Source organism: Cavia porcellus, unplaced genomic scaffold (assembly GCF_034190915.1).
Source record: "Cavia porcellus strain 051 isolate PalLab524CR breed Dunkin Hartley unplaced genomic scaffold, mCavPor4.1 scaffold_17, whole genome shotgun sequence".
Lineage (NCBI taxonomy): Eukaryota > Metazoa > Chordata > Mammalia > Rodentia > Caviidae > Cavia > Cavia porcellus.
The window spans coordinates 74,080,203-74,093,347 of record NW_026947500.1 but is presented as its reverse complement, the minus strand read 5'-3'; the positions used below and the strand labels follow the sequence as shown (position 1 = coordinate 74,093,347).

The 13,145-nt window shown below is 60.2% G+C and overlaps 2 protein-coding genes across 7 annotated transcripts; one reads left to right on the top strand and one right to left on the bottom strand.

The window, feature by feature from the left end:
* Positions 1 to 662: 662 nt before the first annotated feature.
* Pcsk4 (proprotein convertase subtilisin/kexin type 4) lies at positions 663 to 7,247 on the bottom strand. Of its 4 annotated transcripts, none has more exons than XM_063228977.1 (15): positions 6,812 to 7,247; positions 6,292 to 6,396; positions 5,396 to 5,488; positions 5,188 to 5,316; positions 5,023 to 5,099; positions 4,834 to 4,922; positions 4,456 to 4,628; positions 4,150 to 4,362; positions 2,553 to 2,653; positions 2,358 to 2,461; positions 2,164 to 2,281; positions 1,814 to 1,993; positions 1,586 to 1,707; positions 1,266 to 1,439; positions 663 to 1,110 (listed from the first exon to the last, which is right to left on the bottom strand). In XM_063228977.1, the coding sequence occupies exons 1-15, from the start codon at positions 7,004 to 7,006 to the stop codon at positions 1,046 to 1,048; spliced, it is 1,938 nt and encodes a 645-aa protein (XP_063085047.1). In that variant the 5' UTR covers positions 7,007 to 7,247; the 3' UTR covers positions 663 to 1,045. The 4 variants fall into 4 exon arrangements, with proteins under 4 accessions (XP_063085047.1, XP_003461027.2, XP_023418497.1 ...); XM_003460979.5 differs by having other exon boundaries at positions 1,266 to 1,388; positions 6,812 to 7,243; XM_023562729.2 differs by having other exon boundaries at positions 1,315 to 1,388; positions 6,812 to 7,239.
* A 419-nt stretch (positions 7,248 to 7,666) lies between these two features.
* Positions 7,667 to 12,776, top strand: Reep6 (receptor accessory protein 6). Of its 3 annotated transcripts, XM_023562735.2 has the most exons (6): positions 7,812 to 8,031; positions 10,748 to 10,841; positions 10,943 to 11,081; positions 11,155 to 11,323; positions 11,483 to 11,563; positions 12,181 to 12,776. In XM_023562735.2, the coding sequence occupies exons 1-6, from the start codon at positions 7,917 to 7,919 to the stop codon at positions 12,216 to 12,218; spliced, it is 636 nt and encodes a 211-aa protein (XP_023418503.1). In that variant the 5' UTR covers positions 7,812 to 7,916; the 3' UTR covers positions 12,219 to 12,776. The 3 variants fall into 3 exon arrangements, with proteins under 3 accessions (XP_063085066.1, XP_023418503.1, XP_004999330.1); XM_063228996.1 differs by lacking the exon at positions 10,943 to 11,081 and having other exon boundaries at positions 7,667 to 8,031; XM_004999273.4 differs by lacking the exon at positions 11,483 to 11,563 and having other exon boundaries at positions 7,818 to 8,031; positions 12,181 to 12,413.
* Positions 12,777 to 13,145: the final 369 nt, after the last annotated feature.

Below are 13,145 nucleotides of genomic sequence, written 5' to 3'. Positions count from 1 at the left end.
AGGCGCCAACCACCATGGCTGTGCTGAATGCATCACTGTCCCTGGCGAGCCCCCTGGATGGGTGCTTAGTCAGTGCCCGATGTCCTGATCACCAGCGAGGTGCATGTCTCATCCTGCCTGCCAGACCTGACCAAGAGTCCTGCGTTTTAAAAGCACCTCCCAGGCCGGGTGTGGTGGCCCAGGCCTGTAATCCCAGCACTCGGGAGGCTGAGGCAGGAGGATCTTTGGGAGTTAGAGACCAGGCTGGGCTGCACAGTGTGCTCCAGGCCAGCCTGAACTGCACAGAGAGACCTTCGCTCAAAAAAAAAAAAAAAACCTCTGGGGCCAGCAAGAGGTCATGAGTTCGATTCCTGATACCAAAATCAATCACTCACTCATCAATCAAGTAGTTCTGTGCTTTTATTTGTGCGGGTCCAGCGCTGTCCAAACATCACTACCACCTAGTTTCAGACATTCAAAACACGGCCTTGAGCTGGGGCCGGCGCAGTTGCAGAACTAGACACTGAATCAGCAGCATGTGATTCCCCACAGTCACCCCAAACCCTGGGCTCTCTTCCTTTATGGCTCTCCAGGTTCTTTAGGCCTGACATCCCCCCTACACTCGGCCTCGCCCGCGGGCCTGGGACCTGCCCCGCTCCACGACAAATGGCAGGCCTGACACCTTCTTTTCAACCTTTATTTGCAAACTAGGAGGTTGGATGTGGTGCCCAGGACTGGACAGACGCTGGGGTGGGGGAGGGGCGGGGTCACGAGCTGACCTCTGTCCATCCAACCCTCAACTGACCCCCCGAAGTGAAAGAGACTCTCTCTCCTTCGGGGCTGGGCGCCCACACTCCGAGTTCCCGTCGGCTTGCTGGGGTCTTCAGGGCAGGTCCCAGTGGGCAATGGATGGGAACAGCAGTGTCACCTTCACCCTGGGCCCAGGCTGAGCAGCAGCCCCGGGGTTCATCCCGCATGCAGCTTGGGGGCACCCAGAGCGGCGGGCAGCTGGGGTGTGTGTGGTGGGGGGAGCTGGGCCCACGATCACCGTCCATTGGCTGTGGCCTCAGTGTCCTGGTCCACATCCGAAGAGGCAGAGGTGGCCCAGGGAAAAAGTGGGACTGTCACATTCTGCACAAGAGACACGGGAGGAGGGAAGGACGTGCAGGGAGAGAGTGAGGCTGAGGCTCAGCCCCAGGCGGGTCCCTGCAGCCCTCCAGGGGCCACGCACACACACGCGCATGCGCACACACTGCCGGCCCCCACCACCACTGCGGGCCACTCACCCTGACACAGCCCCTGTGTGTCCCGCCGCGCACGCGCACTGCCGGTCACCTGGGGGCTTTGAGGCCGCGCTGTCATGTCCTCTGCTGTCCCGTAGAGCAGCAATGTGCAGCGGTACAGCGTCCCTGGGCCGGGGTCACGGGAGAGGGAAAGGCCATGGCAGCTGGACGCTATTCCTGGGGGCGCCCACCACACCCCGGATTGCATGGATCCAGGCCGCCAGCTGCCACCCACTGGTTGCCAGCAGCTGGGCTCTGGGCTGCCCCTGGGGCTGCTATGGCCCAGAGGCAGCAGAGGAGCCCCTGAGCCGGTCCGCCCGTACCTGTGTTGTAATAGCCCCGGTTCCAGAGGCCCAGGGCCCACAAGCCCTGCGGGTTCTCGTCCCAGAAGTGGGTGGACATGAAGGTCCAGTCACTGTAGCCCTGACTACTGTTGTCCAGAGGTCTGGAGGGAGGGGGCAGCAGAGAGGGGAAAAAGGGGACCTCAGGTGCCAGCGGGCCGGGCGGACGGTCAGGCGCAGAGCCGCAGGGTCCCCGCCCGCACCGCACACCTTATGGCCACCAGTGTGGAGCGGGTGCCCATGGGGCTGGTGAGGGAGATCTCCAGGTCCCCGCGGCGGCTGTAGGCCAGCGTGAGCTGCACCTGCACGTGCTCCAGGGAGCGGATGTGGTGGTGGCTGCCGGCGCAGGCCGATGCGTTCTTCTCCACGCGCATCCGGGGCATGATGGGGCTGGGGGCGGTGAGGGCGCCCCCTGTTGGCTGGTGGGGTCTGGGTTCACCGGTTATGCAGCCCACCCTCTCTCTTGGTGGACCGGGACACTGAGGCCAGCGGCCTGCCTTCCCTGGGAAATCCACCCCTGGGGGTACAGATGGGGGAATCTGGCGAGGGGGTCCCCTTACAGCGGGTCCAGCACAATCTCCTCAACGCATTTCCTCTGGGGCTCCGTGGGCAGCCAGGTGCGGGCCAGGTCCACCAGCAGCGCAGAGTCCAGCAGCCCATAGCCGTAGTGGTGGCTCACTGCGTGGAGTGGAGGGGCAGCCGTCACAGGCCCTGCAGCCCTGCTGCCCCAGACCCCTGCCCGGCCCCACCGCACCTTGGCGCCCCACGCCGTTGGGCTTCCAGTCCTCAGCCTGCAAGTACGCCGGCTTGGAGGCTCGGACCACGAGGTGCTGAGTGTCCCTCCAGGTCAGGAGTGGGCTGGAGGCGGGGCGGCACGGCCATGATTCCCAGCCCCACAGGGTGCAACCTGAGGGTGAGGCTGGGGACCCGGACCCCCGCCGGCACCTACTTGGCTTCCAGAGCCAGGGCAATCATGCCCGCAGCCAGGGGGGCCGAGGCTGAGGTCCCTGTGTGCTTGTCGGTGCACTGGTGGTGTAGGTCTGTGGTGACCTGGGGACAGAGGGCTGGGATGGGGCCTGGTATCATGGGACTCGGCCCTTGGTCAGAAAGTGCCACGTATCGAGTTCAAAATGTACTCAGGAACTGGGCATGGTGGCACGGGTCATTGATCCCAGCACTTGGGAGGCTGAGGCAGGAGGATCACTGCAAACTCCAGGCTGCCCTGGGCTACACAGTGAGTTTAGGGCCAGTTTGAACTGTACAGTGAGACCCTGCCTCAAAAACATAGGAACAAAAAATAAAAAGACTAAAGACTAAACTTAAAGAGTACTACAAAAAAATTATATATATATATATATATATATATTTTTTTTTTTTTTTTTTTTTTTTTTTTTTTTGCGGTATCAGGGATCAAACTCACGACCTCAGGCTTGCCAGGCAGGCACTTATGCCACTGAGCTAAATCCCTAGCCCCAAAAAATATTTTTTAAAAAAAGAAAAGTACTGAAGACTGAGTTCAAGCAATATATGAAAGACTAGATTCAAAAAGTACTGTACACCAAGTTCAGAAGTACAAGGAAGCTGGGCATGGCGCACGCCTGTCACCCCGGCACTTGGGAGGCTGAGGCAGGAGGATCACCATGAGTTTGCACAAGACCAGTGTGCACTAAGTAGCGAGATCCTGTCTCAAAAACAAAATGAAAACAAAACAGAAAACACTACCAATTCCCACAGTACACTTTAGTTCCCAAGAACTAAAGTGCAAAAGTTTATCAAGGACTGAATTTGAAAAACACAGTGGTGTCTCCGCGCACTTACATTCTTTTCATGTTTCTGGTTGCAAACAGAATTGGATGGGGCTGGGGATTGAGCTCAGCGGCATAAGCGCCTGCCTTGCAAGCAGGCAGTCGTGAGTTTGATCCCTGGTACCAATAAAAACGAAAAAGACCAAAAAAAAAAAAAAAAAAAAAAAAGAATTGGATACAAGCGGAATCAAATCCCACAATTAGGATTCAATGTTGACTTTATGGGGAAATTTGATCTCATTCTTCTCCAGTTCAGTTTGCAACCAGAAACACAAAAAGAATGAAATTCATGACCAGAGGTGCCACAGCACTACCCACTGAGTCCAAAAAGCACCAAAGACTAAGCTGAGAAAGTACTAAGAGCTGGGCACAGTAATGCAGTCTTGTTTAGTTTTTGTTCTTTTGTTATTTTGAGACAGGGTCTTGCTTTGCAGTTCAGGTTGGCCTTGGGCTCACTCTGGAGCCCAGGCTGGTATTAAACTTGCAAGCATCCTCCTGCCTCAGCCTCCCGAGTGCTGGGATGACAGGCGTGAGCCACCACACCTGGCTAATGTGGCGCATTCTTGGAATCTCAGTACTCTGGAAGGCTAAGGCAGGAGGATCTCAAATTTGAACTTGGGAATTTAGCACTTCAGAGACCCTGTTTTACAATTTAAAAATAAACGTGCGTGCGTGCGTGCATGTGTGTGTGCTGTGCAAGCCCCGGGTTCCATGCCGGTACCAAGCCAAAGTGGCACTCACGATCTGCGGGTCGGTGGCCAGGCCGCTGCTGAAGGTGGTGGTGAGGATGGAGGCGCAGGCCTCGCTGTACCAGGGCACGTGGCCCTGGCGGGTGGCGCTGCCCACCGACAGCGTGTAGATGCTGTTGGTGTAGCCGTCACAGTTGCAGTTGTCATAGTGCAGGCCGCCGTTGCCAGAGGCCCAGATGAAGAGGGTGCCCAGTCCGCCGCGGCCCTGGGGGTAGAGGGCGGAAGAGGGTGTGGGTCGCAGGCACATGCCAGGCCTGGCCGCCTGGCCCCCTGTGCGGCCCCCAGGGCGCTTGTTTACCTGGATCACGCCCAGCCGGAAGGCCTCGTGGGTGAGGGGACCCGGGCCGTCCACTGTGCGGCCATCGTCCTCTGGGCCCCAGCTGGCGCTGTAGATGTGGATGTGCTGGGGCTGCAGGCTCAGCGACTGGGCCTCGATCACATCCGTGATGGTGCCGTCCAGCATGCGCACACCTGCGTGGTGGCGTCCGGCCTCCCTGGGCACCGGCCCGCACTGCCCTCTCCCCAGGGGCCTTGTCCCGGGCCCCCAAGGAGGGGACAGACACCAGAGCCTTCCTCCCCTCCCCTCCCCTGCCCCACCTCTCAGCTGTAGCAGTGTCACCCTCCACCCTGTGACCTCAGGCCCTGTCCCCTGAAGGACACTGGGGGACCCAAGTACCTCCGATCCGGGCATTGAAGGCCACTCCTGCCCCGCAGAAATTGTTGTTGGCCATGGCTGCCACCTCCCCAGCACAGCGTGTCCCGTGCCTGGTGCCAGGCCGAAGGAGGCACCTGTCTGTCACAGCCCCCACCTGATCTCCGGGGGACACTGGGGCACTCCCCTCGCACCCCACAGCCCAAGGCTCACCGGTTCTCATTGCTGGGCGTGTAGCGAGGCTGGGGGTCCGGGTCATAGTCATTGAAGTCGTAGCTGGCCAGGGGGTCCTGGGGACGGGCGGGACAGGAGCACGGTGGGAGGTGTTCAGGGGTGGGAGACCAGGCACAGCCCCTACCCCACTGCCCGAGGCCTCACGTAGTTGGCCTCGAGGTCTGGGTGGTCCCTCTCTATGCCGTCGTCCAGGATGGAGATCACCACACCCTGGCCGGTCAGGCCCCGGTCCCAGGACTGCAGGATGTTCAGGTCCGGCTGCAGCTCATTGTTCTGCGCCAAGCAGTGGGTGCCAGCGTCAGTGAGGTGGTGGCCGCCTCAAGTGCTTGCCTGCCCCAGCCTGGCCGCTCACCATGTACCACTGCTTTGAGAACCAGGGATCTGTGGGCACCTCCAGGGATCGCTTCACCCGCCGCCGCACGGTCTGCTGCTCAAACCACCGCACCTGAGAGGGATACAGAGCTGCACTGTCCCCCGGGGCGAGAGGGGAGCCCCAAGGGCCTCTCATCGGGGGACCCTGGATTTGCTAGAGCTTTTTTTTTTTTTTTTTAGACAGGATCTCACTATGTAGCTCAGGCTGCCTTGAGCTCACTATGTAGTCTAGGCTGGCCTCAAACTCTCAGCAATCCTCCTGCTTCCTCCCTCCCCACTCTAGATCCTTCTATCCCTCCCACATCAGCTGCCAAAACAGCTGCTTCTTCCTCTTTCCCATCCAAGACACCTCTCTCCAAAGGTCACCTGGCTTTCCTCCTCCCTGGCTTTCCATCTTCTAGACGACAGCCCACAAGGCCCTGAATGTTCAGCCCCCATCAGCTTCTCTCTTGGTCACTTAAATACAGCTGGTGACCACCTTGAAGTTTCAAGAATGAGTGAATTCATCTCAACTCCAGGACCTTTGCACATGCTGTTCTGTCAGCCTGGACCACTCTTCCTTGGACATTTTTCCTGCTTCCTCCTTACCACCTTTATCTCCCACCCCCAAAGGAGCCCATGTCCTCTGCTCCATCTTGGAGATCCTGGCAGTCTCCTGGGTGGTACAGGGGATACCTGTCTCTCTCTGTTCTCCACATCTGATCTGTCCTGCCTTTTTTGGTCCTCAGCTCTGAGCATGGAGAACCTGGATCCTTGTCAAAATGTCAGCCACTAACACAGTAGATAGGTTCACACCTCCTACACCGTAGGGCCATTTTCCCGAGGGGTAAATTGAACCCATGCCTCTCCTGCACCCTATGACCTGGACAGGCTCACCTTTGGGTTTTTCTTCAGACGCAGGCGGTGGCCCCAGTGAGGGTTCAGGGACAGCTGGGCCACGCCCCGGTGCCGCAGGTGGAAATACTGTCCATCAGGGAAGATCTGGGAAGACAGGGAGGCGGCCAGGGCGGTGGGGCCGGCTCCCCATGTGCCTCCCCCCACCCTCAGGATAGACCAATGCCCTCTTGCTTGGACCCTCCTCCTACCAGGTTGGTGGGGCTTCAGGTCAAACCTGGGAGTCCCAGGACCTCAGGCCCTTTGCTGTGAGCTACATCCCCAGGGCTCTTTTTTTTTTAAAAGACAGTCATACTGAGTCTCTAAGTGGCCTAAACTGGGCTGGAACTTGAGATCTTCCTGCCTCAGCCTCTCTGAGTACTGAGGTAGTAGGCGTGCCCACCATGCCCAGGTGGGCTTGGCTTCCTGATATTTAGGAGGGCAGTGGGATCCGCGTCCTACCTATCAGGGTCAAGGGTCATCTGTCCCCTCACTTCCCATCATCCACCCGAGTGCCACCCACCTGGCCCAGGTTGACGAAGCCGAATTTGCGTGCCAGGCGCTCGGCCTCCCGGCTACCCTGGGTCACCCGCACTGCCCAGCTGCTGACATAGACGGGGACCCGGGCATACGTCCAGCCCTCAGCCAGAGGGCAGACGAGGTCCAGGCCCAGAGTCACGACCAGGATCCACCGGAGCTTAGTCGGGGCGGGCCGCATACAGGCGGGGGCGGGCCCTGAGGGAGCCCCTCCCGCCAGCCAAACCGCCGAGTCGCCCGGGCGCCATAGCAACCTGGAGGGCTTCCACTCTAGGGAGGCTGGCGGGTCTTTTACTCCACGAGGGGCGGAAAGACCCAAGAGAAGCCGAGGGGGGAACTCAGGCCCACAGACCTAAACTCTCTGGAACCTCAATCTCTCCATTTGTACAAACCCAAACCTGGCTCAGAGGAACGGGTACGTCGCATTATTAGGGCGCCCCTCCACCCTTCATTTGGTCCCGCCCACTCTGTTGCCCCACCCCTCCTCCAAGAATCAACTCCAACCAGAATTGTTCCTTTGGGTAAGTCCCGCCCCCTCCGTTTTGCCCCGCCTTGTCCCCGCCCCTCCAACTCAGCCCGGCCTCCTTTATGATCTGCCCCGCCCCTTCTTTCCTTTCTTCCAATCAATTATGGCTTTTGTGGAGGAGGGGGCTTTAGAAGAACAAGCACCGCCCTCCTCAGGACGCTCCTCCCCTCATCCAGCTCCACCCCTCCCTCAAGAGCGCAGCCAATAATGACCAACCCTGACACCACCCCTCCAATCAGCTACGTCTCACTCTCTCTCAACCAATAGGTGCCCTCGCCTGCCGCGCCCCCGCCCCCTTCCAGCCACCACCCCGCCTAGGCGGCAGTGGGCGGCAAGAGGGCAATGCGGCGGGGGAAACGGGGCAGGTCCCACCTCCTGTGCCCTCCCTGCCCTCCCACTGGCCATAGCGGGGGGTCGGAGGCGGAACCCAAGTCGGGGGCGGAGCCCGGTGGCCCCGGGGCTGAGCCGGGCGGCGGGCCCAGTGGCTCGAGCTCGCGTGCGCGGCGGGGCCGGGGCGCGGGGCAGCTGGGGACCGCGAGGAGCCAGTCCCGGGGCAGGCGAGGCCATGGACAGCCTGCGCCGGCGCTTCGAGCACTTTCTAGAACAGAGGAACTTTGCCACCGAAGCTCTCGGAGCGCTCGAAGCCAGGACCGGAGTCGAGAAGCGGTATCTGGCCGCGGGTGAGCCGTCGGGGCGCTCGCCCCCTTGCACCCACGGGCTCGCCGGTGCCCGAGCACGGGGCTCGCGGACCTGGCGCTTCTCCCGGGCTGCGTCCAGGGCTCCAGACCGGGCGGGTGCCCGCCCCCACTGCCCGCCGAGAGGCCCGACCCATCCGGGAGGGGTCCCGCACCCGGGCCCGGGGTCGCCCGCACACCCTCGCGGTGCGACCTCGATCGAGGGCCACCCCGGGCTGCAGCCTTGGTCCCCGCCGTCCCTTGTCTGCTCTGTGATCACCCTGGGTGCCAGCCAGGCCCAAGTCCGGTTCTTCCAGTTGTCCAGCGAGTCCCGGGGGACAGGGCACAGGGGACGGACGATCCCAGTGCTAGCGTGGACCCCAGCTCGCAGCGAGGAGAGGCTGGGGGGAAGGACACCCTCCCACCCCCCGCCTGGCTCCCCTCCCCAGCACCCTCTGTTTGACAGCTGCACGGGGCCCTGGAGGGAGAACCCAGAGCCCTCATTGTCATCCCATTTTGGGTCTTTTCCTCCCCGGTGACAGAAGAACCTGAGCGGCCCTGCTCGGTTCTCAAACTCTCTAGGCAACGTAGTGTAGGCCTCCCTCGAAAGCCGTCTGATTTTTGCACTGCGGAGGTCCCCTGCCTTTCCAGGAAGCCCCCACCCCACCCCCGTGAACGGATCATAAGAGCCCACACAGCTGGGCACGGGCTCTGCAAGGAGGCCCCTGCCAGGTGCCCTGAACACCTATGGCCCGTTTCTGCCTTATGCACCTTCACCCCATTTCCCAGCCAGCCAAGAATCGCCCAAAGTCTGTGCCCGCCCCGGCCACAGTCCCCCGACCTCTGCCCTGACTTTCCACGCGGCTGGGACCTGGGGGTGGGGAATTTAATTCACAGAGCAGCAGGAGAAAGGTGACTAGGAGGGGCCAGCTGGGGAGGCTGGGGAGGGTGTTCGTAGGGGGAGAAACTGAGGCATGGGGAGCCAGGGTGGGAAGCTGCCCGGGTGTCTGAAGTGTCCCCTTGTCCCCGCCCGATCCCATCTGTTCCTGGTGTCTGTGGGTGGTATCCCCTGTGTCCAAGGTCATCACCTTCTGCTGAGGCTGCAGGTTTAAAAGGGATTGAGGGGTTAAGTCCTCCCCCTCCTTCACCATCAATCCCAGCAAAGGGGCAACCCAGCCATCTCTCGTTCTGCTGATACAGGGACCCTTGGGTCACACCTGCCCCACTGTGCCAAAGCCCTGGCCTTCCCCCCAGGGAACAGAGGACACAAATCAGAGAATAAAGTGCTGGAGTGCTGGGTGGCCCCCCCGGGGCTGCTTCCGTCTGAGCTCAGGCCCCCAGGTGGATGGAAGGCGGGGTGACCTGGGCTCTGCCCTTTGGTCCAGAAGTGGCTTCCAAATCTCCCTTGCAGATAACAGTCTCTGGGGAGCGGGGAGGGCTGTCCAAGTTCAAAGATTTCCCACATGGCCTGGAACAACGAACAACCCACAAGTGCCACCCCTGAGTCTGTGGTCACTGTGGGATGAGATGGGGGGCCTTGAACCCCAAACAAGCAGGCCCTCGATGGAGTACTTCCTACCCTTGGTTCAGAGTCTAGTGCAAGATGGGGGCTGAGCTCCTGCCCCCCCACACCCTCTTGTTCTGAACCTGCATTGCCTGGCGTGTTCTAGTGGCCAGACACTAGAACAGGTCCTATAACACACAGCTACTAAGGAACCTTTATAGATGGGGAAACTGAGGCTCCTTGCAGAGACAGCTTCATTATCAAGTTGTGGGTGACAGCCAGCAGCCCTCTTAGTCTTAGGGAGTCTTAGCCCTCCAGATGCTAGGCTTTGATGCCTCCCTTTCATACAGAGTAGCCGAGGGGCTGGGGATTTAGCTCCTGCCTTGCAAGCAGGCAGTCGTAAGTTCGATCCCTGGTACCGATAAAAATGAAAAAGACAAAAAAAAAAAAAATACAGAGGAGCTGTATTCCATATTTGATGATGTTTGGGGCTGTTTTTCCCCTCAATACTGGGAATCGAACCCAGATCCTTTGCACTGAGCTATACTGTAAGCCCTTTTATTTTCTATATTTTGAAACAGGTTCTCACTAAATTGCCCAGGCTAGGTATGAACTTGAGATTTTCCTGCCTCAGCCTTCCAGAGTGCTGGGGTGACAGCAATGTGTCACCACACCTAGCTGTTTGGGACATTTGTGGTTGTCATAATCGGGAGTGTGCCTGGCACAAATTGGGCAGAAGCCATGGATTCTGCAGTACCCAGGACTCTGCCACCCAGGCGAACTGGCCTCCAATGCTGGCAGTGCTGAGGGGAGAGACCCTGAGTGCAGCTGACACCTGAACACACTGTTGCTGTCCTCAAATCTTAATGACCCATTGGCTTTTACATTGTCTCCATCCCTTAGATTCAAACAGTGGCCTTTTGTTCCATGGCCCTGCATAGGTTGCAGATTATCACTTATTCATTCAACAAACTATCATACAGGTCCTTTGTACCCACTCCAACTCTGAAAGCCAAGGTCTCCACTAGTCCTGGGGGAGCCTCACAGGCCCCTGTGGGAGATGAGCTGCCAGAGGCGCTGGCGAGAGACAGGGGAAAAGGGCCGGGCAACTCACCCTTCCCAGAGGTGTCATGGAGGCTCCAGGAAGGAGGCTGAGGTTGCCGACTGCGTCAAGCAAGGGGTTGCCAGGCCCCTTCCCAGCGCCCCTTCCTCCTGCAGGAGCCGTCAGTGTGCTAACCCTGTATCTTCTGTTCGGCTACGGGGCATCTCTCCTCTGCAATCTTATCGGATTTGTATACCCCGCATATGCTTCGTGAGTGCGCCCCATCTACCCCATGGGGGAGGGGGTCTCTTGGGGGACCAGGGCCCAGATGGTCCCTGAGCCTGCTGTGCACCCCATACCCACCCCCGTAGAATCAAAGCTATCGAGAGCCCAAACAAAGAAGACGACACCGTGTGGCTGACCTACTGGGTGGTTTACGCGCTGTTCGGGCTAGTGGAGTTTTTCAGCGACCTCCTCCTGTCCTGGTTCCCTTTCTACTACGCGGGGAAGGTGGGCGGGGCCGGCCGGGTGGGGACTGGGGGGGGGCTGAGAGGCCCGGGGGTGACCGCGCCCCGCCCCGCAGTGCGCCTTCCTGTTGTTCTGCATGAGCCCCGGGCCCTGGAACGGGGCGCTGCTGCTGTACCGGCGGGTCGTGCGTCCCCTCTTCCTAAAGCACCACGCGGCCGTGGACAGCGCCGTGAGTCGGCTCAGCGGTCAGGTCCTGGACGCGGCAGCCGGAATCACCAGGGACGGTGCGTGCTGCAGGGCGCCCGGCTGTCTGTCTCTCTGTCTGTCCCCGCCTCTGTCCCCTGACTTCCCTGCTGAGTGTCACCCCTCTTTCTCTGGCACGGTGGCCCCCCTCGGTCTCCCTCTCACTGTCGCCTCTCTTCCCCCATGCTCTCGGGATCCAGTGCTAAGGGCCCTGGCCCGCGGCCAGGCACTCGTCACCCCGGCAGTGGTGACTGAAGTCCCCCCTGCCCTGGAAGGCGACCGTATGTAGTCCGAAACACGGGGGAGGTTGGGGCTGGGTGCGTGCACACGCGTGTGTGCGGTGCTCACGTGTTAGCCAGTGTGTCTGTTCCCTGCAAGTGGGTGTTTTCTGAGTGCCATGGTCCTGCACGCTTGTGTGCTGAGTGTGTCAGGTGCACGCTTGTGTGCTGAGTGTTTCAGGTGCACACTCCAGCATGTGTGCGCTAATGGGCATGTGTGCTTGTTCGGTGTGGTTCTCCGTGTGTAATGTCCATGTGTGCCTGTGTGTGAGCACTGCATAGGTGAGCATGTTTGTGTGTGTGTGCATACATGTGTGAGCGCAGTGCACACGTCGGGTTGCCTGGTTGAGGGTGTGCGTGCACAGGTGTGAATGTGTATGCATGTGATTGTTTGTATGTGTAAATGTGACACCATGTGTGTGGATGCCCTGTGAGCGTGCACATGTGCACACGTGTGCAATCATTCATGTGCACGGTGATCCCTGTCCTTCATGCCACCCCACCTGCTGCTGACCCGTGCTCGGCCCCAGTGGCTCAAACCCCGTTCCGCAGCTGCTCAGGGTCCCAGAGCTGCTCCGGCGACCACCGGCCTCACACTGCCACCTGCCCTCTCTCTACAGCTCCTCCAAGCCTGAGTCCCCCACAGAAGAACAAGTGAAGATGACCTCCAGCTCTAGCATAGACACCCCAGCTGGTGAGAAGGGGCGCACCACCAGCTCCCAGCTGTCTGCAGCGGAGGACTCCACCACCTCCCCCACAAGGGCCCAGCCCAGCCACTCCAACCTGGTCAAGCCCGAGTCCCATGTAGCCTTAGGCCAAGCCAAGTCTCTGACCAGGCCAGGCCCGGCATTCCGGGGCCAGCTGGCTTCCCGCTCTGCCATGGGCCGCCAGCCGCCCAGGAAGGCCCAGGGCCCAGCTCGGGGGCCAGGCAACACTAACCAGACTAAGCACCCTAACCTGGCCAGGTACCCTTACCTGGCCAGGCAGCCTAACCAGGCCAGGCAGCCTAACCAGGCCGGGAACTCTAACCAGGCCGGGAACTCTAACCAAGCCAGGAACTCTAACCAGGCCGGGAACTCTAACCAGGCCAGGAACTCTAACCAAGCCGGGAACTCTAACCAGGCTGGGAACTCTAACCAAGCCGGGAACTCTAACCAAGCCAGGAACTCTAACCAAGCCAGGAACTCTAACCAGGCCAGGCACTCTAGCCAAGCTGGGAAAATCCCTGGGGTGTCTGATTCCCCTCCAAGGCCCTCTTCCCCAGCCACCTCCATCCTGGAGCCTGCACCCACCCAGCCTCCTGGTGGTGCCCCCAGCCAGGCCCAGCCCCGCAGTGAACTCAGCAACCCTGGCGCCGGAACCAGCAGTCAGCCCCAGGAGGCAGGGGCCACGCAGCCAGCCGACAGCTCCTCAGGGCCTGAGCCAAATGACCCCAGCCCCTCAGAGTCCTCCCTGGACTCCCCGTCCGAGTTCCCCACCGAGGTCACCTACGGCTGGCCGTGCTACAGACCTCGGCTGAGGTGCCCACGGCACTGCTGGCTGCTGGAGCACTTGGCCTGCTAGAGCCCTCTCTTCTTCTGGCCCC